The sequence below is a fragment of the Condylostylus longicornis genome, unplaced genomic scaffold (assembly GCF_029603195.1).
Source record: "Condylostylus longicornis isolate FDR11 unplaced genomic scaffold, ASM2960319v2 ptg000006l, whole genome shotgun sequence".
NCBI lineage: Eukaryota > Metazoa > Arthropoda > Insecta > Diptera > Dolichopodidae > Condylostylus > Condylostylus longicornis.
The window spans coordinates 1,854,230-1,881,099 of record NW_026577975.1 but is presented as its reverse complement, the minus strand read 5'-3'; the positions used below and the strand labels follow the sequence as shown (position 1 = coordinate 1,881,099).

The 26,870-nt window shown below is 24.5% G+C and overlaps 3 protein-coding genes across 8 annotated transcripts in view; 2 read left to right on the top strand and 1 right to left on the bottom strand.

Moving 5' to 3' along the window:
- The window catches only part of LOC129618335 (calcitonin gene-related peptide type 1 receptor), a 48,341-nt gene extending 32,808 nt beyond the window's left edge, over positions 1 to 15,533 (top strand). Inside the window, exons 2-12 of one of the 3 annotated variants that reach the window (XM_055533104.1) lie at positions 10,166 to 10,519; positions 10,625 to 10,775; positions 10,897 to 10,996; positions 11,246 to 11,337; positions 13,152 to 13,202; positions 14,125 to 14,251; positions 14,336 to 14,437; positions 14,557 to 14,675; positions 14,739 to 14,812; positions 14,887 to 14,993; positions 15,070 to 15,533. In XM_055533104.1, coding sequence (XP_055389079.1) covers positions 10,381 to 10,519; positions 10,625 to 10,775; positions 10,897 to 10,996; positions 11,246 to 11,337; positions 13,152 to 13,202; positions 14,125 to 14,251; positions 14,336 to 14,437; positions 14,557 to 14,675; positions 14,739 to 14,812; positions 14,887 to 14,993; positions 15,070 to 15,342 — 1,335 coding nt within the window. In that variant the 5' untranslated portion in view covers positions 10,166 to 10,380 and the 3' untranslated portion in view covers positions 15,343 to 15,533. Of the gene's footprint in view, positions 1 to 10,114; positions 10,520 to 10,624; positions 10,776 to 10,896; positions 10,997 to 11,245; positions 11,338 to 13,151; positions 13,203 to 14,124; positions 14,252 to 14,335; positions 14,438 to 14,556; positions 14,676 to 14,738; positions 14,813 to 14,886; positions 14,994 to 15,069 lie in introns of those variants that run through there. The other 2 variants (XM_055533113.1, XM_055533119.1) reach the window with 2 other exon arrangements.
- A 1,772-nt stretch (positions 15,534 to 17,305) lies between these two features.
- LOC129618431 (uncharacterized protein MAL13P1.304-like) lies at positions 17,306 to 20,781 on the bottom strand. 3 transcript variants are annotated; one of them, XM_055533165.1, is made up of 6 exons: positions 20,363 to 20,781; positions 19,584 to 20,308; positions 19,322 to 19,508; positions 18,801 to 19,266; positions 18,637 to 18,744; positions 17,306 to 18,581 (listed from the first exon to the last, which is right to left on the bottom strand). In XM_055533165.1, exons 1-6 carry the CDS (start codon positions 20,679 to 20,681, stop codon positions 17,492 to 17,494), a joined length of 2,895 nt encoding a protein of 964 aa, XP_055389140.1. In that variant the 5' UTR covers positions 20,682 to 20,781; the 3' UTR covers positions 17,306 to 17,491. The 3 variants fall into 3 exon arrangements, with proteins under 3 accessions (XP_055389140.1, XP_055389142.1, XP_055389141.1); XM_055533167.1 differs by having other exon boundaries at positions 20,166 to 20,308; XM_055533166.1 differs by having other exon boundaries at positions 19,584 to 20,281.
- A 949-nt stretch (positions 20,782 to 21,730) lies between these two features.
- Positions 21,731 to 26,256, top strand: LOC129617522 (transmembrane GTPase Marf). 2 transcript variants are annotated; one of them, XM_055532712.1, is made up of 10 exons: positions 21,731 to 21,919; positions 22,831 to 22,915; positions 22,980 to 23,269; positions 23,397 to 23,735; positions 24,159 to 24,275; positions 24,335 to 24,896; positions 24,958 to 25,199; positions 25,310 to 25,477; positions 25,700 to 25,896; positions 25,982 to 26,256. In XM_055532712.1, exons 1-10 carry the CDS (start codon positions 21,902 to 21,904, stop codon positions 26,181 to 26,183), a joined length of 2,220 nt encoding a protein of 739 aa, XP_055388687.1. In that variant the 5' UTR covers positions 21,731 to 21,901; the 3' UTR covers positions 26,184 to 26,256. The 2 variants fall into 2 exon arrangements, with proteins under 2 accessions (XP_055388687.1, XP_055388681.1); XM_055532706.1 differs by having other exon boundaries at positions 21,759 to 21,919; positions 22,276 to 22,915.
- Positions 26,257 to 26,870: the final 614 nt, after the last annotated feature.

Below are 26,870 nucleotides of genomic sequence, written 5' to 3'. Positions count from 1 at the left end.
AACCGATTACTCAATTATGTAGTTTAAGTCTTAAAATAATGAAAACGTTTTCAACAATTGAATTTCTCTTAATACTTAATGCATGATTTATATATAAAACTTTAGGACAGAGTGACCATATGCATTATGTTAAAATAAAATTTTCTTTATCAATCAAGTATCGTATTATACCACTAGAATTTTATATGTAATCAAAAATTAAATATCATTATAGCCTCCAAATTCGGGATCATTTATATTTTTTTCAATCTTATTTGTTTTTCATATTTGTCCCGTATCCAAAGTTCGTATTTCTAATTGCATTTGGCCAGAATATTCGGCATATGAACCTGGGACATTTGCTTATAAAAACCTGTATTTTATTAATGTCTTTTCTTATTTTTCAGCCAGATTTCACTGTCGTATTACTATGTAACACATGTATGAAAGATCCTTAATTTAAAACCTCTGGATAGTTGCATAGAAGTCGAAATCTACAATTGCCTTCTAGATACTGCTCAAATATGTAACTGCATTTATATCCTCTATAATTAGTTGCATTTATTCTGATGCTCTTTATACACTGACGAATATAACAATAAACTGATGAAATTTTCCGTTATAATTTTAAGATGAACTTCAAGAACTTCATGTAATGACTGTTATATTATTAATATAATCATAACTCAAATATATGGTAATTTCGCTCTTTAAATATTCTGCTATACACCTTTGCATAAGGTCTTGACAATAGATGAAATTATATACATATATCGAGTTAGTGTAAACAGCTTGAGCCTTTAATTCAATTCCGACTGTCTTTTTTTTTGCTTTTGATATATGTATGCTTTCTCAAATTCGTGGATTGCAGAAAATTGCAATTTTTAAACTGTTATATTTTTGCCAATTATATTTAAGATAATTCCGTTGTTCTTACTATGTTCGCACCATAGTTTCTTTTATATAAGAGTCATAATACTTGGTACATGTGTTTTTATTATTTATGCAAATATACTTCAAGTATGGATACTATATTCTATTTATGTAAATTGATACAAAACTTTTAAATTTGCACTGATAAATTGAAGAGATCTTCCAGTATATCAACCTTATGTTCAACTTTTCATCTTTCATATTATTATATTCAATTTATTCAAATCTTACACGAATAAATTATTTTAAATTTTAAAAAATTTTTTAAGCTAATGGTTTTATACTTTCTTTAAGCTTATTTTAAAATAAAAATTTTTAAATTTTTCCTTGCCATTAGCACATTTTTCAAATAATGTACATAAAAAAAAAATTCAGAAAATTGAATATTACATTATCAAAATAAACTGTTATAATTGAATATTATATGTATATAAATATATTTGGTATTACAAGTAGAAGCATTTCACAAAACAATAATAATAATAACGTAACATAAGTCATCAGTCATTGCCATATTATAAAACATTTATTATTCGTTATTGATGCGTTAAGTTAAAGCGCTTAAAGTAAATAAGTGGTCTAAATTGAGATATAACATTATAATATAAAGTTGTATATATCATACATTTAATATATTGATATATGTATGGGTATACATTATTTTGATGTGATGACATTAAATTTGTTGTAATACAATATGATTTATTTTTTTCAATTTAAGTGGATTCTACATATACAAGTATGGTATATGGCACAAATACTCGTAATATATATATCGTATAAAAGATTTTATATGTACAAAAAAAATTAAATCAATTTTTAATATAATATATGTAGATATACATGCTACATATATACATTTATATATTCTTGTTGAATGGTCGAATATCAAAATAATAACATAATAGAATGAATATACCTTCAATAATCTAATGAGAATGACATAAATCTAATATAACACTTCAACGCGCACATTTATTTTATTATCCAATATATACATATGTATATATACAACAATATTTTTCTTTCTTAAATAAGTCACTTATAAAATTGTCATTGACAAATGAATTCACATCTTTTGAAAAAATATCAATAATTTTTGTTATTTATCCATTTTATAGAATTTAAATTTTCAGACAAAAATACATTCATATACATATGTATAACAAATACTTCAATAGAAATATATTTAATATAAATTTGTTATTTCATTCATAATAATTAATAATTTTTGAATAATTTTTTTAATAAATTAATTATTAATTTAACATCGTAATTTACTTACATAAACGTAAACTAATTTTTATTTTGAATAAAAAATTATATTGGCATGGTAACATTGATCAACAGCCGGCATCTACATACTGAATGTAAATGAAACAAAAACCATATAAGCAATATTTTGTGGAAATGTGTTTATTAAATAAGTTAATGTTTGTAGATTGAAAAGAAAGGATAACAGGGCATCGCGATCAGGAAATATATAGATCTATTGTGTGCCCAATTAGGTGTGGGACAGAGCCCTAGAACACCCTATTGAAACCCACCCTCCTAATGAAATCGAGCAACTTTAAAGGTTTGGCAGGCCGCAACTCCGCCGGAGTGAATTTCTAAGTACCTCCATTCTCATGCGGCGAGGGCCTGGATTTCCCCAGAAGATGTGCCAAGGATTGTTTGTCCTGCCCGCAAAATCCGTAAACAACTTCGTTTTCTAGGCCCAGCCCACTGATTGCCACGTGATTCCTGCCAAACCTTATTATTTTTCTAAAGCGCCCCTGGTTGTAATTTCCCAGAAGCTCGTTAGTCTGTCGAAGCCTCGAAAGTCCCCTCCGCGCCGCCTCTCTATAATCTATAATCAACAAGTTAATGTTTTATCGTCTCAACTATAGTTGGATGAGCATTTAAGACTTGTTGTGCGTCTCTTGCAATAGTACCTCTGGGTAGGTTAATTTATATTTTATATAAATAAACCTACCCAGAGGTACTATTTGCAACTTTTTTCTCTTGCCTTCTTCTTCTTTATTTTGAATTCGTGACAATTTACAATTTCATTTTTTTTTTTGTAAATTCTTCAAAAACTTTTACAATACTTTTTCTTTTTTTGTGATAATTTTTGTTTATCATTTTTACGATTAGCAAAGGTTAAAATTTTCAGTAGAAAATTTTTGTTTACAAAATATATATATATTTTTTTTTTTGGGATTTAATTTTTCTTTGAGAAAACGCAAAAGAAATTTTAATAAATTCAATAAAGAGAGCAAAAAAGAAAATAATAAATAAATAAACACAATAACAAATTTACAAAAGAGTTGGTTTCTTTTTCTCTTCTCCTTATTTTGAATATCAACAAGAGTAAAGTTTTGATGAAATACGAAAGTTTGTTATTGGAATCTTCGAATACATTGGCATTTGGCAATGGTAATGGTTATAAGAAGAGAAAATAGTATTTAAATATGTTCAGGCAGTCAGTCTGTCATCATAAGCCATATTTTATTATTACCGACCGTATTGTGTAAACAATAGGTAGGTTATGTGATGGCAACAAATTTTGCATATCGAGTTTTCGGTGGGAACGTACTTCTCCATAGTAGGGAAGTGTAAATAAACTATTTTTAGCAACCTGTCGGTCTGTCGGTCTGTCCGTCTGTCGGTCTGTGTGTGCACGCGTGTATCTCAAGTTCGGCTGAACCGATTTTAATGAAATTTTACATGTAAGTTTGTTTCCACCATGGCACGGATCGATCAACTTTTGGTATATATCAGGCCTCGGGAACTGCACTTTTAAGCGGGCCTGTTTTACATTTTTGAACATTTTGAAGAAAATATTCAACCGATTTGCTTGAAATTTTATATATAAGCTCAGCTCGACCGTCAGCAAAAACTCGTATGTTTTGGAAGAAATCAGGCATCGGCAACTAAAAGTTTACTACGGGCCAAATATACATTTTTGTGTATATAAAGAGAAATAATCAACCGATTTCATTGAAATTTAATACATGAACTCCTCGTATTAAAACAATGAACATATAAATTTTTTGGAAAGATCAGGCATCGGCAACTAGACGTTTACTACGGGCCAAACATACACTTTTGTGTATATAAAGAGAAATAATCAACCGATTTCATTGAAATTTAATAAATGAATACCTCATATTAAAGCAATGAACATATAACTTTTTTGGAAAGATCAGGGCTCGAGAACTGATTTGCGGTCCGATTTTACATTTTTCACCATATCCACAGAACAAATTGATGGAATTTCTTGAAATTTGATATTTGAGTTCTGGTTGTTACCGAAACTAACTGGCGAGCATTTCAGGGAATTCGGGTAGCACAAAGCGAAACTCTACTAAGAGCCAAATTTACATTTTTCTAGGTATGTTAACTATAAGCTTACTAATGTCCTAAAAATTGGAAAGAAGTATTTAACAGACATTTTTATAATATTCTGTAACACTTTCATTTAACTAGACAATACACAATGCGGTCGGTTATGTGCTGACCACATCAGATTTTTTTTTACTTGTCTTCAATATTGTATAACGGAGCTTTTAACGTATGTATGTATGAATGTAAAATTCAAAAAAAAAATTCAAAATATTATTTTTATTGAAAGTCTAGAATATTTTTATTCCAAATTTATTTTTTAATAATTTTCGTATTTTTCTATGCAACATCTGGTGCACTGCATATTATATAGGTTAGGTGTTGTACTTAAAAATAATAAAGAAATTCGATACAATTTTAAAGGTTTATTTATTAAATATTGATGAGTCAAAATATAGTAGTATACACTCACCTATGCAATATTATGAAAAATGAAAATTGAGTATTTTGTTTGTTTGAAAATAATAATAAATAAATTGTCTCTTCTAAGTTCTTAATATTACAAAGTAAATATTATTTTCTCTTTCAAAAAAAAAATACATATATATATTGTTAACCCATAAGAGAGAGCGGACTCTATATAAATACAAGTTTTTTCGAAGTTATGACTGACTTTTGAATTTGACAACTTTCACATTAAAAATTTTCTTGAATTTAATTTGTCAAATTATTACTCTGCCGATTTTAGTGAAAATAATATATATGAGATCCAGTGGACTCTTTCAGAGTGGACTTCTTATCAGAGTTTATTAAATGTAAGATCTGTTAGAACCATTTTTTATAAATAGTATAATAAGTAAATGAAACAAACTGCAAGCAAACTACAAATTTAAAAATTATTTTTGATATTATCAACTAATTGGAAAATCACGCTGCAAATCAGTATATTTGAAATTGAAGGTGTGCACACAATGTGCCATATTATTCAACAGTTTTACAGTTGATACAAAATTTTATTTTGCTGTATTAATTGATATATGATTCGCCACTTGCATTTAATGGGCAAAAGAATGATTTCTAACCACTTTTCTTCTGTGTCTTAGTCTTAGTACAAAAATTATGAAATTTAAAAAATTGTATTGTGTAAACAATTTGGAAAAATAATGAATTTAATAATAATTTTATAATAATTTAAATTGAATGAAAATCTACAGATGGCGTGCTAGCAGTAGTTATTTAAAATAATAATAAAATTCAAAATTTCTACCCACAGCCTCATTTTATGAATATACTAAAATTAGTAATATATTTTATATTAAACAAAGTAACATTTATGTGGGTGTTATTCTTATTTTCTAAAATTACCACAAGACTAAAAATTTAATTTTAATTAAAAACACCTTTTTGGTATACCATTCAAATTTTATTAATTTGTAAATTTTATAAAAGGCGTGCAAAAAAACTCTTAATTTGAAAACATTTCATTACTTAAAATGTGATTAATTTCGATTTAATTATTTTAAGAGGTCTAAAAATCTTTTCCATGTATTTTTTTCTTTTATTTTCTGAAAAAAATTAATAATTCACATTTTATTACCGTTTGATTATTTTACACAATTATTTTGATATATTTTTTTTTCTTTGCCCCCCCCACCCCCACCCCCTTATGTCCCCTTAGTATATATAACAAAAATTTCTATTAATTAAACCTACAAAGTAAATAAATTTAATTTTCCTTAAAAAGTTTTTATTTGTAAAAAAAATAAAAAAAAAAAAGAACAATAATGTCGAATAAATTTATTACCAAAGTTTTCAGATTTTATAAATGTATCTAAATGTATATAAAAGTATAAAATTGTATTATATTAATAAAGCTATAAAAAACAAGTAAGAAGAAATATCTTAAAAATTTCATCAGAATTCTTACACAAATCCATTATGATTTGTAAAGCCAATTTTAAAGATCAAATCGATGTTTTGTAAAATAGCACATTTGAGCGTGTAACAAAAATTATGTTTGTTTATACATTATTTTCTTATTAAATTCCGTCAATTGCATACTTTTTGGGGTTTGACAGAACTTGAACGAATAAAGACGTAATTGAATAGCAAATTAAGGTCAGTCAAAGCACATTATTGTATTTTCTGATAGGAAGACATTTAACTTCACTTCTTTGCTTTTATATTAAAATTTGAAAAATTTTACAGTTTCGAAAAGATAAAGAGTCCAAAATTGAAATTTTACTAATTTTTATAATGGCGATAGCTCCGGAGAGAAACAATATATGGCAAATTTAAATGTAGGAATTAAACCTATCATTTAATAGGATTTGGAGGAATATTATAACTCTTAAAAGGAGCGAATTGTGGGTAATTTCTAAAATGAGGGTAAAATAGTTATTTATGAAATTTTATTTTTTTTATCTCAAATGGGCGAGACAGGTAGTCGACAGAACATAATTGGACAAAATGATGCTAATATAACTAAATTTTTGTCATTTTACTTGAAAAAATGCCTAAAAACAAGAACAGAAAATAATAAAAATGAAAAATTCATTGAAAAATTTTTTTAAGACGTCTGAATGAAAAGTAAAAACCAAATAACAATATTATTATATGTAGTAGGATCACATTGAAAGCAAAATGAATGGCAACACACAAATTCTTTTACATTATATTGAATGTGACGTATATATATATATATGTATATATGGATGAGTTTTCCATGAATTTATTTATGTATATATAATAAACAGTGTACATGTAGATGTGAATATATTGTATTTGTCAAACCAAATTAAAATACATTTTCAATGTTTGAGGATTAAATTAATTTTACACTTCAGTTGTGTATATTTACTTTTCTATGAATTTTAAAATTTTTATCCTTTTTATATAGCAACTAAATAAAAATTTTCTTTTTATGTCTAAAATACAAATATCTTTTCTTCATTCATCCTCTTAAATGTAAATTAAATTTTTATTATTCTTCTATTTTTTTTTTTTGTGTTTATTATGGGAAAATGAAAAATATATAGGCAAAAGCAATTGGTTGACTAAATGGTGTTTTTAACAAAGATAAGCTTTAGAATTTAAATTTTGTATTAAAATTAAAAAAAATATATATACACTGTGACATTACTGTTCACTAATAATAAAAGTAAATTAAGAATTTTTGAATTATTTAAAAAATAAATAGAAATTAACAAGAATAACTGAAATAAATTAAAAATTTTTACTTTCATAAATCAATTATTTTTATATAGAAATTAAATTTGTACTGCCTAAAATCAAATTGTGCCTATTTACTTAAAACTACTATCGGTGACAATAATTAAGCATTTGAAGCAAATTAAATTAAATTTAAAATATTAAGGAAATGTTTACATGCATTCTTTTAAAGGCTGTATGGCTTTCTAGACGTATATAATACCCCAAGCGTATAACACTCATTATAATGAGTTTTAACACTCATATAATTTAAAGGAGGGAGTAATTATTCCCATTTATGTTGGTAGATGGCTTCTTGTTTTCATATTGAAAATACATATTTTCATGTTTTTTATTTAAATTTGAATTACTGTAATCATATAACAGATTTTTAATATAGAAAACATTATTTAATATACAAACAACTCGTAATTATACATCAAGAGCCAAACTTGCGTTCCATACAACCGTTCCAATTAAGACTATAGACGTAGTATGTGTCATTTAATTCTTTACTATCGTACCAAGGGATTATTGCGCATTGTATTAGTTGAATAGCTTTGCTATCAGATAAAAATCCGCTTTATTCGAGTGAAATACTATATAGTGTATTATATACACTATTTTCTGAATAACAATATCAAAATATTATACAAGAAATTTTTATTTTTTCTTTATTGAAGTGCATGAAATAAGGAAATAAATTGTATAAAATATTAAAAAATCTAAATATTCGAAACTTTTTTATTTCTTTGTATTGAAAAATTTTATATTTCTACCCAACAAGCAATTTTGTAAATTGTATGCTATTTAAGACCGTATCGTAATGATCACACCGTTGTATTCTTAAAAAAAAATATTGCAGTTATAGTAATTTAATGTACAGTAAGTATGTTAAAATCTAAATTCAATCTAAATTCGTCATTATTTTAGGCAACCTATATAATTCAATATGAGTTTGTAATTTCTCCCTAACGGAAATAAGATTTTAATTCAAAAATAATTTCGTTAAAAGGTTACATTGGTTTTACTTTTCATTTATAATTCGTTACAAAGAAAATTGTTGAGAATTTTGCAATATCATAAGTACATATATTTTTCTGCAACAATATTGATGATATTGTCAAGACTATTTTAATTAGGTATAATTCTTTAATATTGTTATAATTATAGAAGTATTTTTATATTAGTGGGGTTTCACAAGCGACAATTATTTTATCGGGACATTAAAATTCTACAAAATTGCTTATTGGGTATTATAATATTATTTTTTGTATAATATGTACCATATTTAAATTTACATTAAAACCAAAATCATTTAAATTTCAAAGGATATTTTATGTGTTTGATTTCTTTTTTGAATTGAAAATTATTTTTAGAATAAAAATGTTTTCTAAAATCAATTCTTCTTAAATAATTTCCAAAATTTAAAAAGAAATGGTAAAATACATACATACTCGTATGTAAATAAGTAAATTTAAAAGGATAAAAATTACATACCTTATACAAACATTTTCAGAAAATAATTTTGTTTTCAAAAAACTTCTCGTATCTTGTGTAATTCAAATATTAAAGAAATTTTTCATTTGTAAAAATGTAATCGTATTTAAACTAATTTAATATAATAAAAAATTGTAACTAATTAAAATTTAATACTTAAGAACTAATTTAATACTATTATATTCAGGAACATACATACATACATATGCATGAATCCATGTAGGTCTAATTAAAAATTTTTATTCACTTTGATCAAAAGAACCTTCATAATAAAGTTGAATTATTTCAAATAAAGTTTTTATTTAATTCAATAATAATAAAAAGGCTCTTATAAAATAATTTTCTCTCAATATAATTAAATATAGAAAAAATTTTAATTGAAAATTTTATTTTTTAAATTTTTTTTTATTTAATAACACACTTACAACATTTCACACAAAAAAACTGAAAACACTAAAATTTTACACTATATTCACATTGAATAGAAAAAAAAAAAACTAAATAGAAAATTTTTTGATATTTTTGACAATTTTTAGAAAATTTTAAAAACTATAATTACTAGATTTGAAAAAAAAAAATTCTAATGTTTTTTGTTTAAATAGAAATTTTCAGCTTTTGAAATTTCCATTTAAATTATAATTAACTGATGTAATTGTTATAAAAAAATATTTTAGAAAAAAAAATATAATGATGTACATTGATTGAAATTTTAAAATACCTTCAAAATTGAAGTAAAAATATATTGTTACAAAATTCAGCAATTCAAATTTATAAGCTGAATTCAGTGTAAATACTGTAAAGTATTTATTGTACACTCCAATATTCACCCCATTAATAAGAGTTAAAAAATTATTATTATCCTCTTAGAAAATGCAAATGTTAACACCAATTTTATTTATTCAGCAATACAATATTAATTTTAATTCCAAATTCGATTTTATTTAGGCAAATATTCAATGATTTGCAGTAACATTGTAATTAATTCAACTTATCATGTTAATGTTAATTATTGCTGAATTTTATTGTGATACAATAGTACTGTTATTCTGATATCAGTAGTCCAAGACATTCCTTCGTTTACAGTTTGTCATATTATGTACATATTATATATTATGAACGTGAGAGAAAAAGAGATGTTTATGTCCCCTATCTATCTACCTATGTCCACTTCTTTCACTATAATTAATAGTTTTTTTTTTTTCTTCTTTTCTTTTAGATCTTAAAATCTAATTGACAACACCTTAAGATGAAATAAAAATGACAGTTATATGAGAATATGATATTAAAAAACACATGCATTTACTTAAATACAAATGTACGTGCATAATTTAATTGTATGAAATTTTAAAAAGTTTTCTCATTAAAATTTGACAACATTAACTGTAAATAACCGCAAAAAAAAAGTTTGTATTTATATTTGGTAGACAAGATATGTCGCATTCAGATAGAGATTTATACAATATTTTTTCGGAAGGATATTATAAATGTAAAAATAAATATGAAAATAAAACATTTATTCCATATGAAAGAGAGGCATACATTGATAGTGGGAATTTCATTACAGTCGAAGGTAAGTTAAAATTAAAATTGCAATGTTTCCCAAGTTGAAAACCTAATTTCAAATTCATTTGTTCTGAATATAAATGTATATATGTATATTTGTTTATTTTTATAGATGAAATACAAGGAAATAATTTAACATGTCCTAGATTATATGATGGTTGGTTATGTTGGCCACCAACAAAAGCAGGAGATCTACCAATTGTTGTATATCAAAATTGTCCACCAAAATTTGAATATGATGTTAGACGTTATGCTCATAAAACGTAAGTGTAGAATTCAGTTTAAATGAAAATATTTGATTTTATTAAAAAAAAAAAAATGAAAGCAAACATAATACATATATAAATATCCATAAAATATAAATTATTATATTGATTATTAAAGGTGTTTTCCAAATGGTACATGGTTTCGACATCCAGGAAGAATTCGTGATGATGATACATGGACAAATTATACTAGATGCGCAGATAAAGAAGATTTAGAGGTGATTAAATCATTTTTATTAATTAAAGTCATATTTCTTAATTAGCTTGAACACACCTGCCTAATTTATTTATTCTTATACCTTTGAAGCATAAGATTTTAAAATTGTAAGTGTCGGGTTTTTCACTTAAATTATAAAATTGAAATGTGTCGTTTTTCGAACCATAGGTTTGAACAATTACTCATTTTTAAATACTTAATATTTTAATACAAGTTTAATCTATAACGTTTCTTTTTTTATCATTTTTAGTTCCGACAATTGATTAATGATCTCTATGTGAAAGGATATATCATATCTTTAATTACTTTAATATTTTCTCTAACTATTTTTCTAAGCTTTAGGTAAGTTTTCATTTTTATAAACATAATTTTAATAATATATTTTTTAAAATTTTCTATAATTAAATGAAATTAATTTAAAACAATCGAAAAAACAAAATTTTATAGAAAATTTTAAAGAGTTGTCAGGAAATATTGTGCTCCATATATTATGTATGATTGATAAAACAAAAAAAAAAGAAAACAAAAATAACTAATTAATTGTTATTTTTTAACTTTAAATCGATGTCTGTAAATATCCTGTATATGAAATTTTTAATATTCCCAATTTTATCACATTTTATTTTAAATTTAATTTTTATACAATTATTTTCAACTATGTTTTGCTTTCTGCTTTTATTATTTTCTGTTTTTTTTTTATTGTTATAACAAATATACAATAATAATCATTTTTCATAAATCGTTATCATTTTTATCACTCCATGTACCCACAAAAATGATTTTATAAAAAAATAAAAATTCATTTTATAAGATTGTTTAATCTCAATTATTTCGTACTTTTATTGTAACAAATCGGATTTTTTGAATAAATTGTTATTAAATATTATGAATATTATTTAATATACTCTACCTTATTATAAAATCATAATAAATTATGTAAATTACGGTATGAGATTGTAAAAATTATGTAAATTACGATATGAGATTGTAAAAAAAGGAAATATTTTTAAATTTACATTACCAAAATTATAGTACGTCAGGCGCACCGTATCTGAATTTCCAATTTCTTGCGTTGTATACAATAATACTTTAATAACAACAACAAAAATGCATATTACTTGCATCGCAGTTCAATTTTGGTATACGGTAATTTTGATTACAATATTAAGATTAAGCATACTAAATTGAGGTACCGTGACTGCAATATCGCGCATATATATTGTATACATATGATTGCTGAATTCAACAATTACAATACCCGTATATAACCTAAATTAGGTTTTAATATACTTTCATAACATCTCTTTAATCTTAATTTTTAATAGATTAATAAAATTTTTGAGCTAGCCAGTAGCTTATTTTTTGTACACATTTTTTTTTCTAAAATTTATTAGACAAACAAACAATAATAATGGTTACATTTTATATTAAGTGCAAAGTTGGTCAAATGGATTAGCTTGCTCATAATTATGGTTAGAAAACATTTTGCACAAATATTCACCAAATATTTTAGAAATTCAAATTAAATATGAGATTAACTTTTTAATTTATTCAATTTGGCTAAAAAAATTTTAAACATCGATTCAAAGTAGAATTTTTGTTTTTTTATCTAAATTAATCTTTTATATACGCACATATTTGAAAAAAGTGAGTACAAATTTCCAAAGGACAACTCTATTAGATTTTCTAAAATTAATACTTTCTTATGAAAGTGATAACAAGAGTCTTTTCAAAATTTATTTGTCAAAATTATTAAAACAAAAAAGAAAGTTGCCATATATATATATTTTTTTTTTATGGAAATTAATCCAAAATTTTATGCAAGTTTAATTGTGTAGCAATGCAATCTTATAAAATGAAATTATATTAGTTTTTTATCTGATTTAATTCTTTATAATTTTTTATTTTCAATTTCTTGTCTTTGTTTTTTAAAATTTAATTTCAATATGTATCTCGGATTTTACTGTTTGGGATTTAAATCTCTAATTTCATAAAAGAATTAAATAAAAATTTGTGGCACTACTAAATACGGCATTTAATGTATATTAAATTGGCAAATCCATATGTTTTGAAATTTATATAAAAATAGGCCCTAAAGATTTTTTTTTAAATTTAATATTGTTTTGGGTTGAAACAATACTTTTAAATTATTATAGAAAAGATTTCCTATACTCCTTTAAAGGAGTTTGGGATCGGCCGAATGAAAGGTAAGCGTATAAAGCTCTCTCGAATATAACTTACTACTTATATAATATACATATATACATATGCACTAATAATTAAAAATATACAACTTATATACAAAGTTTTTTAACCCCTAATTAAAATCCACAATTTAAGTATGCTTATTACAAAAACAATACGCAAATTACATCTAATATTTAAATAGTAACTTTAAATATATTTTAATTATGCCTCATTTTCAAGTATTTATTAAATTTATTTATTTATTTATTTATTAATAAATTTAGTTGATGTTTTATTATTTTATATTAAATATTAAAATACCTGAACCTAACATTCCCTTACCTTTATAATATATTATGTACATAAAATGTCACCTGTTTTCTAAAAATTTAAATAAATGCAAATCATTTCCGAAAACTATAAGTCTTCAGGTGACAAAGTATGTCGTATATGTTAGTTCAAATGTTCTTGTAAATCAATTTTTCTTAAACCTTAATGAATCAAAATTATTTTAAAATTTTAATAACTGTACCCACTATTTATTACAACTGAATTTGGAACTGAAACACATCATTTTCCTATTGTATATGAACAAAACCAAAAGAAAATTCAAAATTTAAAAAAATATGTAACCAACCACCTTTTCCCCACTAAAATATTCAACAAATATAAAAAAAAAAACAAATTAAACATTATAAATAGAAACTAACTAAAGTAAAAATTGTAGAACTACTTCGTATACATTGTATAATTTGTATGTATGTATGTACTTACATATGTATACGTATTATTTGAATAAAAATTTTAATATTATATATTTTAGTTCTTTTGGGAATAACCTTGAATATAATATTATTATTATGTTTTATATTGGTTTTTTATTTATATTGAATCTCATATTATTTTATTTTATTTTATTATTGATTATTGCCTCTGGTTTAGATCATTGAAATGTACACGAATCCGAATTCATATACATTTATTTACATCCTTAGCAATGACTTGTCTTTTATGGATTCTTTGGTATAAATTGGTCGTAGAAAGAATTAACATATTGGAAGAAAATCCGGTAAGAATTTAACAAAAAAAAAAAAAAACTTAAAATTTTTAATTAAAATATTTACTATACCGTAAAATTTGAATATTAATATAGGTATGGTGTGTAATATTACATTTGGCGCAGCAATATTTAATGCTCGTCAACTATTTTTGGATGTTCTGTGAGGGTTTACATCTACATTTAGTACTTGTCGTGGTAAGTAGTTTTTTTTTTTGTCTTTTCTTTTTATTTTCCTTTGAAACTTAGTTACTTTTATTTTACTGAATTAAAATTTTCATAACTAATAACTAATTTTCAAAATTTATTAAAATTAGGTTTTTGTGAAAGACACAATTGTTATGAGATGGTTTATGGCTATTGGTTGGTTGGCACCAATTTTATTTATAACACCATATGGAGCCATAAGAGGCTATTACAGTGAAAATACATTATTGTAAGAAAAATTTTTCTTTTGTTTTTAATATTAAAAAAAATTTTAAATATAATTATTTTTTAGTTGTTGGATGTATAACAGTGATTTACTATGGATATTAACTGTTCCTGTGTGTTTAACTTTATTTATATCTTTTGGTAAATTATTTTTGTATTCCATAACATAATTATTATAATCATCAATTTACCATTTTGTTTAATAATTTCAATAGTGTTTTTAATAAATGTTGTACGCGTTCTTGTCAAAAAATTACATCCATGTTCAGCTCAACCAGCTCCATTAGCTATCAGAAAAGCAGTTAGAGCTACAATAATATTGGTAAATTTTTTATTAAAATTACATATTCATAAATAAAATTAATAAAATAATATTAAAATATATATTTTTTTTATAGGTTCCACTTTTTGGTATACAACACTTTTTGATTCCATATCGGCCAGAACATGGTACACCACTAGAAAAAGCTTATGAATTAATGTCTGTATTTTTAGTTAGTTTACAAGGTGTTTGTGTTAGCTGTTTATTTTGTTTTGCTAATCACGATGTATTATTTGTAATGAGAAATCTTTTAAGTAGAGTTTTTCCTGGTATAATTCAACCACCACCTCCAAGTACGAACACAGGGCAAATAGCTACACAAACTCCTAGTAGAGAATTAGGTGTATAAAATATTAAATAATTTTCATTTCAAATTTTTATTTTTTCAAATTATTTAACAAAAAGTATGCACAATGTTTAAAAAAAAAAAATTAATAGTGTAAAATAATATGTGCCATATAAGCAAAGCTTAATGCTAAAAAAAACCTGAACATAAAATTATTGTATGAAAATTAACTTTATACATGTTAATTGTACCTATTTATATAATTAATTATCGTATTATTTGAGATTTAAATAATTGTTTTATTATTAGAAAATTAATGTTTTTAAAATATCATAATGCAATATGTATTAGAAAAAAAAATTAAACTTTTTAATTGTAAAACAAAAAAAAAAATGATCTCTAACGAGCTTATTATAATAAACAACCAAATTTTCTAAAAAAAAAAATGGAAAAAAAAACGTAATGCATGTTATAAATATTTGTATTTTATATAAATTTTAATTTCCTTTTTATATTTATGTTATAAATCAAATTTAATAAACAAAATTTATTTTGGAAAACCGCTGTTTTAATATAAATTGATATTTTTTTTTTGTTGTATTTTAATTTATAGTAAATAGAAAAACAAACCTAAATCGTAAACGTAAATTGCCTAAATTACAAATTTAAAAATAAAAAATTACTTTAAAATTCTCATTATATAAAAATTAAATATATCAAACTGTAATTGGAATTATTTAAAAAATTCAATAAAACATATTTTTTTTAAATGAATACATATGCATTTGAAAATAAATAAAGCAATTAAGGAGGAAGTAAGAGTTTAGTCAAAATATTTAAAAAAACTTTATATTAACTAAAAAATATGTATGTATATTAATTTTATTTTAACATAACGTATTTTATATATTTTTTGATGAGAATTTTAACATGACCAGACCTTCTAACACCTAATATTGTTAAACAGGAAAGTTAGATATGCAAAATCAAACATAATATAATGTTATATAATCAAATATTAGATAACAGTAATCCGATTTTTTGAGTAAATTATAATACATATAGCGATAGAGGCTGAAAATCCGAAATATGACCTCGAATATTATTGCAAATTTGACTTAAATGCATAGTTATTCCTAATCAAATATGCGAGCAATTGGTATCTTTTCCTTTCTTCTATATCCACGATAAAATCGATAAAAGGAAACATAATACAATCCAATAAAATTTAAGTAATTATGAACTTTAAATGGCTGTTACCAAAGACTATTCAAAACAAATTAAATTTTTAATTTAAAATCCAAAAAATGAAAAACAAAAAAAACAACTGAACTGCCATCTAATATTCTTTTCAAATGAACCTGAAATGTTTACATTATAAAGCAATTTTGTAAACATAAAATGTAAATTAAATCTATATGATTATTATTGTTTGTTTAATTTAAATTAAAACAGAAAAACTCTATTTAAATTTGCTTCATCTTGAAAATTATCTTTTTGTGGGTTATTAATTATTAATGGACATTTGAAATAAAAAATAATATATGTGTACTATATGTATGTATATTTAAATATACATAAATATGAATCTTTTTTCTTAATTGTAAGCAAATTATGGAAACTGTTGCCGCCATAACTTCGGTGTAATTTATAATATTAGATATATATATTTTTTTTCACCTTCATTATCCATTAATATATGACTACAGAACAAATGGTTTTCATTATTTAAGTGAGTGTTATAGTAAGCATATTAATGTTTTTTTTTTAAATTTATTAATAGGTAAACTTGTTTGAAAAATTAGATCATTATACAAGGTTTTGAATTTTCTAAATTCGTTAGATATTAAAAAATTTCCAAAAATATAGTTACATTTAAACTGACAATTACTGTAACAAAAAATTAACTTGTTTTTTATTATAATGAAATAAAATTTTATTAATTTCAAAAAACAAATTATATATGTATACATATATGTATATATACAAATATATATACTTTTATATATAAATTACTTAAATAAAAAATAAACATAGTATTCTTTAAAATTATAAATTTTACTTACACATACGTACATTTTGTACATACGCATACCAAATATCTAACAAAGTTCCGGGGCCTTAATATCAAATTCATCGGCCAAAAAATTTGAATTCATTTCAATTTCGTCATATTATAGTTATTCTTTTTATTATTTAACAAAATTATTTCTTAATATTGTGGATTCATAGTTTGGCATTTTTCTAAAAATGTTATTAAATTTTCACTTTTTTCTATTGCTATTTCATTTGGAAAATTTGCTGCGGTATTCAAAGATATATCAAGAATTATTTTGCATAATTCTTCATTCGGATTTTGAAGATAAATTGAAGATAATTTATTTGCTACCGCCGTATGGAATTTATATGAAGAATTTAAATAATATTTCAAAATATTTAAATAATATAGAACGACGTCATCATCACATATCATATCAATTATCACATGATCCAAATTTGGAATTCCTTCAAGAAGTCTAAAAATTAATTGTAAAGCTTCATATTTTGTTTTTCCGAATTTTTGCAAAAATTTTGTTAAGGTTCTTAAGTAATATAATTTTTCGGTGTAAATAACACAATCTTTAATCATTTTATTTAACATATTCAATTGCTTTTTTTCCAAAAAAATTTCACAAAACACTATAAAATAATGGTGAAATAATTTTTCATGATGTTTAATAAAATTATATGAAGAAATAACATGCTGTTCACCAAATAATAAGACTCTTTCCTTGACTTGTTTTTGGTCTAAAAATGTGTGCCTAAGACGACAATTTGTGCCTTTATCGCAAGAATTTTTCAAATAATCTAAGCATGGTTTGTCAAATACTTGAGCAATTTGAATATTCGCGTTTTTCAATCGTTTATTTACATTATCATTGACTTCAGGTATCGAATCAATTCTATAATTCGGTGGTGGTCTTGCAATGTTCGTAGGATTATTTGGCCAACAAGGACGTATAGGTCGCGGATCATTGTCAATTTCAGTTACACTACTATAACGACCAATTTGAGAATTTATTGGATTTGGTGAATTTTTAGATAATTTTGGTATTTTAAAAATTTTGGTTAAATTTGAATTATCACTTTTCGATTGCGACTTATTTTGCGCTCTAGGAATTCCAAAAATATCAAAATTTGAATAATCCTCTTCTAGAGGAAACTCATCTTTTTCTTTCGATAGAATTTTGTCATTTTTGGAAGTATCAGCTTCAAGCAGCTTCCGATTGGAAATTTCAATATCATCAAATATATTGGTAGAGCTGAATGAAAAATATTTTTAAAAATATAAAATTTATATTAGCAATCTATACATACCAATTGAAGCTTATAGAAGTTTTTTCTTTCGTTTTTGTTTCATCATTCTTTAAATTTTCAGATGTATTCACGCTTGGAATATCAATATCATCAAAAATATTAGGAGAGCTTAAACAAAAACATTTTATTAGAAATTAAATTTATACCAACAAGTTAATACTTACCAACATAAGCTAAGAGTATCGTCATCTGGTTCGAAATCTAATGTCTGATGAGCACTGCTTAAGAAATCATCAATAACATCATGAGGATTAATAATCGAAAAATCTTGTTTCGGCGAATTTTCCTTACGTTCTATTGATTTTCTTGTGTGTTGATTTTCTGAATTTGAACTTAAAACTAAAGATTCATTACTTTTAAAATTACTGGTTATTCCATCGTTTCCAGCAGTGTCTTCCAAACTATTTGTTAAATTGGATTTATGTGTTGAAGATGAGTTGTCTTGAATTTTAGTTTCTTTCTTGTCACTTTCAATTTTCTTCCCTTGAACAACTTCTAATGGTGCGATATCACTATCAATTGGCAAATCATCTAAAAGCGGCATATTTCGGTATTTTACTTTTGCGTTTAAATCGCTTTTAGCTAACTTAATGGGTACTCCACTTTCATCCTCAACATTCTTATTAGGACCTAGAAAATGCAACACATAACAAAATATAAAAAAAAGTTTAATTTCTTAAATTACATTTCACATTAATTATAGTTTTTTCTGTTATAGTTTCCGGAAATCCAGATGTGATATTAGATTGAATTGTTGTACTTATTTCTTCATTACTATTTGATTGATTTGAAATTAAATTCGATGAAGTGCTCAATAAAGATGATAGTGCATCTTCTGGTATAGTACTACGTAAGGTATTAGAGTAAAGGTCCTTAAAAAAAAAAAATAAATTATTTTCTAATAACATTTTTTAAAGTTTAATGCATATTATAATCTTTATTTATACTTCGTTAGAATCGCCTTTCTCATTCTGTGGCAACGATACAATTATAGTACCATTTTCATTTGTTATTATAGAACCAACAGGAAGTCTAATTTCATTAGGAATTTCTAATCGACTCGTTGTATCAATACTCGGATTTTGACAAGCATTTTCATCTGGGTTTTCTAATTGATTTGAGACCATTACACTAGTACAATCCGAAATATTTTCTTCATCTATCTCATTTATCCCATTGAAATTTTCATAAAATTGTTTTAAGTTATTATTCGATCTTGTGTCCTTGTTTATTGCAATGTTTATCTTCGGCTTTGCATTTTGTGCAGGTATGGAACATTTTTTTCGTTTCAAAGCTTTACTGCGTAAATTCGATGTATTCCAAGTCATATCATTATGTTGTTCAATACATTGAGAAAAATTTACTTTCGTTAAATCCACTTCTATAGTTAAAGGCATGTGATTTGACATATATTGCAAAGTAGTTGGTAGTTTTATATTAAGTTTAACACCCTTAGTACTTTGTGAACCCGATTTTACAGATATATTACCTGAAAATTCTTCAGAATTATGTTTGGGCAAGATACTCACAGTATTTGGTGAGCTTGATTCCAATGAAGAATTTGTGGAACTAATGACTGTAACACTACTTGAATTATCAATTTGGTCGCTAAGGTTTGAGATGCTGTTATTTTCATTAATTAAATCTGTGGAATGTTCAGATAAATTACCTTCTGTAAAGTGCGAGATTACATTTTATTTTTTACAGTTAATATTAGAAACCTTACCTATATTTAAAGTCTTTGTTTTGTCCTTATCACCATTTTCCAAGTTTTCCTGATTAAATAAATCTTTGTCTGCTTTTCGTTTATTTTTTGATTTTATATTTTTTAATGTCAAGTTGGTTTTCAAACGCTTAAATCCTTTGTTTTTGTCGTTCAAAATATTTGTTAATTTTACAACAACTCTTTGTTTAAATAATTGTAAATTGGTATTTTCCATCATCTTATTTTTGGTTTTGATAAGCTCACCAAGTGTCTTATTGGAAAACTTGATACCATAGTCAAAGCTATCATGCAAAATTTCATCAATTAAATTGTCGTCCATTGTGATAATGTGATTTTATTCAGTTAAACAAAGTAACAAACATTATATTCTGTAGCGTAAAATTCAAAATTTTTTGATTGGATATTAAAGAAAAAGAATTTACTATTGATTTTGAAAAATTTATATAAAAAAAATGTCTTAATAAAAATTGGCCGCTCTATTTATATTGATAATATCTTAAGTGAAAATATTTAACACAAAGCCCCGTTATTTTTCAAATTTACAGTAAGCTTGACATAACTAAATTTGCTATTTAGGATGCGTTCACATACATAAATTTAAATCAAAAATTCTCGTAGAATTAGAAATTTTTAGAATGTGCACATAATGGTACCTCTAACTGTCAAATATTGAAAATTTGTATACATATATATCATTTTATTTTTTGATTAAAATATTTTTAAAACCTTTTACTTGTACATATTCAATTAACATATACATATTTAATTATATATTATTTTACAATATAAAGTTTTCGCAAAAGTTTTTTTTATCGCTCTAAAATTCTTACCGGCATTTTCTTATTTGAATGGATCATAAATTTATGCTAAGAGGTTGTTATTGTAATATAGGTTTTTTTTATTTTTTGATGATTTTTGAATAAGGTACTTCATTGTTTTTTAAAGACTACTTTTACCGCATTGTTCCTTAAATGTGACACTCTTAGGTTAGTTGATGATTTCAAAACTTTTATAACAACGATGATTAACTTTTTGCATTGTTATTAGAGATTTTTTCTATATTAATTTATATTTGAAATGCTAAAATTCACTCTCTGTAGTTTATATCAATTTGGTAACTCTATAAAATTAATTCGAAAATTCAACTAGTAAAATGTAATATTTTGATATTTCAATTTTTTGAATAAATTTAGAATAAATTTGGTATGAAAATATCAATCAACATATGTTAAAACGCCTCTGATATTTGTAGTTCAAGCTGTTTTAACTGTGGCATAAACGGAATCAAAAAACTTCAATTTCCGCAAGCTGTCAGAATTTACGCCATCAAATTGTCAATTGTGACACCTAATATGAAGATACATATCGAAAAATATGTCACATTAGAAGTTAAAGTTACATCACACATTTTCAAAAGAATTGATTTTTGTGATTAAAAAAATTTTAATTTAATTGATTTTCTTTTTATTGTTTTATGCAATAAATGAAAATTTGGGACATGTTATTCTAATTAAAGGTGCATTTCTAGTATAAAATAAAATGTTTGAAGCAGAACAAGTGAGTATAGTCGTAGTACCTATATATGTATATAATTTATTAAATATTTTTCCGTCAATTTGGAAATTATGCTATTTTTGAATATTGTATATAATTATATTTTATGTAGTTGCATATACTTTTAGAATTACATACATCTATCTTAAATGGTGTTTTTAGTACAAAATTTTTTCATATTTTCGTTATACGATTAATTTTAATTTTACATAGTGAAGTAAATTAAGCACACCATAGGTACACATTAAAAGAAAATCATTGTTGACAATTCACAAATGTTCAAAAATTTATTTGAAAGCATGCACATTTTTTTTTAAGTTTTCTAAACCTCTAAAATTATATTTTTTATTTAATTTCAGTTATACCGATGCCCCTTTTTACACTTCAGTTTTTGAAAAAATTGTAATTTTGTTTTTGCCAAAATCTTTTTTTGGATACATTATTTCACCATTGTTATTTTATAATTTCAATTATATTATCTTGTTTGTTGACCATAAGTTGTTATTGTTAAGAATTTATAAAGAATATTGCTTTTTATTTTACAAAAAAGTTCAAGCTTTAATAATATTTTTGTAAAATATTTTTTGAAAAAAAAAAAATAAATAAGAAAAAAAAAACAAAAATTAAATTAAACATAATTACTAGAAAAATTATTCTAATTTTACATAAAAATTAAAAAAAAAAACAATACCATCGTTAGAAGCTTTTATTTTAAAACCTACATTACTAAATTTTTTACAATATAACAAATACTAATAATGGCGACATATTTAAATCGAACAATATCGATGGTAACTGGTAATGGAACCACGGAATCAAATGGCTCTTCATCTACCCCTTTCGATGCATTAACTGACGACTATCACAATCGTTCATTGCAAAATCCATCTGGTATGGATAAATCACCATTACAGATATTTGTGAAATCTAAAAAGAAAATAAATGATATATACAGTGAAATTGAAGAATATGTTAGAGAAACTACTGGATTTATAGATGGTAAATTTTGTTTAAAATATATGTGCCTTTTTGGAAGGGTATTTTTCATATTTTGATTTTGTAGGACTACCTAAAGAAATTGAAATTGTTGACAAATCAGAACAAGAACTTTTTCAAAGTTATGTCAATAAAGTTTCAGCAATTCGAGAAGTTCTTTGTAGAGATCATATGAAAGTTGCGTTTTTTGGAAGAACATCAAATGGTAAAAGTTCTGTTATTAATGCAATGTTAAGAGAACGTATATTACCAAGTGGTATCGGTCATACAACAAATTGCTTTTGTCAAGTTGAAGGAGTTGATGGAACAGAAGGATATCTCGTTAAAGAAGGATCAGATCAAAAATTTAATATAGCAGTATGTTTAATATAACAAAATTAATCTTTTAAAATATGATAAAATTAATTTTATTATGTACAACACGTTTTCAAAATTTTTTGTCAAATATTTCGTAGATACAAATATTTTTCTTATTTTTATGAAGGATATAAAGCAATTGGCGAATGCGTTATGCCAAGAAAAATTGAGTGAAAGTTCTCTTGTAAAAATATTTTGGCCACGGGAACGTTGCAATTTACTTCGAGATGATGTAGTTTTCTTAGATTCACCAGGTGTTGATGTTTCTCCTAATTTAGATGATTGGATAGATAATCATTGTCTTAATTCGGATGTTTTCGTTTTGGTTTTGAATGCTGAATCCACTATGACACTAGCAGAAAAATCGTTCTTTCATACTGTCTCACAACGTCTGTCAAAGCCAAATATTTTTATTTTAAATAATAGATGGGATGCTTCAGCCAGTGAACCAGAATTTCAAGATTCAGTAAGTGTTAAAAAATTGAATTACATATATTAATAAGTAGACAAGAATTAGAGATATTTCACTAGATTATTTCCCAATTTATTTTCTTTATTTTTTTCTTAACTTATTGCTAATGATACTTTCACAAAGGATTTGAAAAAAGTAAGTAGTTTTAAAAACTGTTTGCTTGAGAAAAAAAATATTAAGCTCATTTGTCAAGAAATATTCCATTACTTATTATTTGGACGCAAAATTAAAAAAAATTCTTTGTTCATTTAGTTAATAATTTACTTATTGTCTTAGAAAGATCTTCCGATGTGTTACAAGATAAAAAATCCTTATTAAAATCATTTTTATTAGGATAGTTTTAGTTGTGTATTTGTAAAGTATCAGCTTTAAAATAAATTATATTAATTTTATTTTACATGTGGATCTGAACTTTAGGTACGATCACAACATCAAGAAAGATGTGTTGACTTTCTTGTTAAGGAGCTAAAAGTTTGCACAGATAAGGAAGCTTCAGAAAGAGTATTTTTCGTATCAGCTCGGGAAACATTACTGGTGAGAATAATTTTTTTACTTTAAATCGTTAAAAATTTGATTAAAAATAATGCTTGCAGGGACGTCTTGAAGAAGCCAAAGGAAATCCAGCACATGTTGGTGCTCTTGCCGAAGGGTTTCAAAATCGTTATTTTGAATTTCAAGACTTTGAACGCAAGTTTGAGGAATGTATTTCAAAAAGTGCTGTCCGTACAAAATTTGAACAACATAGTTCTCGAGGCAAAAATATTGCCGGGGATATGAGGTCTATGTTAGATAATATATATGATCGCGCAAACACATTGCGTAACACAAAATTTGATCAAAAGAAGTTGTTAACTGATAGAATACAAGGAACAGAAAATCAATTAATGACAGTCACAAGAGAAATGAAATTGAAAATACACAATATGGTAGAAGAAGTAGAACAGAAAGTAGCAAAAGCATTAAATGAAGAAATTTGGCGTTTGGGTGTATTAGTCGACGAATTCAACATGCCTTTTCACACAGAACCTTTAGTATTGAATATTTATAAAAAAGAATTAAATTCACATATAGAATCTGGATTGGGATCAAACTTACGAGCTAGATTATCAATGGCTTTAGCAATGAATGTTGAAACAGCACAACGCGAAATGACCGGTAATGTTTTATAAAAATAATATCACTACTTTGTTCATTAATAATATTTTTGTATATTTAGAACGTATGCATGCTTTAGTTCCTTCAGAAAAATTGATTATTCAAACAAAACAGATTGTTGCACGACCACAGCCATTTGAAATGTTATATTCACTTAATTGTCAAAATTTATGTTCCGATTTCCAAGAAGATTTGGAGTTTAAATTTTCTTGGGGTATAACAGCTATGATACAAAGATTCACTGGGAAAGTGAAAGGTCAGAATAAAAAACAAGGTGCATTGCAATATTGCAGACAAAACAGTGTAAGTTGATTATTTAATTGCGTTACATAATTAAAATAATTATATAACGCAATTCTTTATATTTATATGTCTTTATTTAAAACTTTTGATATTTTAAAATATTTTAACAGACACAAAATATGCTTTCACCAATTGGTAATGGGCCAGAAACTCCTTTATGTATAATTCCATCGCAGGGTGGAGGAATAACTCAAGATCAAATTTCAATGATATCTCGCTTTGCCGTTGCGTCTATAGGCTCTCAAGGAACCATGGGGGGGCTTTTAGTTGCTGGAATTGTAAGTATAAGTTTTTTATTGCTTCAAAGTCCACCTTAAAAATTTTGATCACATTAGTGGTTTTCAATTAGGTTCCTATAAGAAATACTAAAGATATGTTCTATAATTAAAACTTGCTCCTCTATTATTAGTAACGAACGTGACATTAATTAAATTATGAAATTGAAAAATCCTGGGACTTTGCTCAAGTATATAATAAATATATTTTTTTTTCTAATTTAGCTTTTAAAAACAATTGGATGGCGAGTTTTAGTTGGAATAGGTGCTCTTTATGGTTGTGTATATTTGTATGAACGATTATCTTGGACTAATTCCGCTAAGGAAAGAACATTTAAAGGCCAGTATATAAGACATGCCACAAAAAAATTAAAAATGATTGTTGATTTGACATCAGCTAATTGCAGTCACCAAGTGCAACAGTAAGTCTTGAATTTTTAAATAATTTTTAAATAAATTAATAAATAAAAAGGAAATTTTTAAAAAAATTTTTCAAATCAAATTTAGAGAGTTATCCAGCACATTTGCTCGTTTATGCCGTGTTGTTGACACAGCCACCACGGAAATGAATGAAGAACTCAAAGAACTTGAAAATGCTTTATCTGTTTTGGAATCAAATCAAAAACAAATTAAATTGCTTAGAAATAAAGCTAATTATATACAAAATGAATTGGAAATATTTGAAAATAATTATATAAAAACAAACTGATATTGATAATAAATAGTGGCTATAGTTTTAAAATATTTAAAAATTATAATAAAAAGAATTTTTTTGAAACTCATTGTATTTATTATTAAAAAATTAAAATAATTATCAAAAACAACTTTAATTTTGAAATTAATATGAATATTCATAAGGATGCTATGTCAAATGTATAATGCTGATTACAAGATCAAATTATTACCACAAGGTAACTAATAGGGTAATTGGTAAGCCAATTTGTTAAAAAAGATTAGTATAAATAATCTTAATGAAAGAACTACAATTTTTCTCCACATACTGTAATGTCGAAATGTGTATTAAAGAAGTTCTTATTTGTTAAGAATTTCATATTGCTATATGAAATATGAAGTTTTAAAGCTCATAAATATCCCATTTGAAAAGGCATGATCCGGAACTATGTAATCATATATCAACATAATTGTGTAAAAAATGTGAAAAAACAACAACTTGAATTAAAATCAAAAAATTATAATTGTGCAAAATGAAGGTAATATAATTACTAGTAAATACAATGTGAATTTATTATGCATGGAATCATTAACCCATTGGTTTATTATTATTAAGTACAGTGAATATCATTATGACGAATTTAAGTAAGATAAATGCCAATAATTGCGCTAGTTTTAATCAACTTAATTGCATTTATGACGAAAATTACAATATAAATACAAT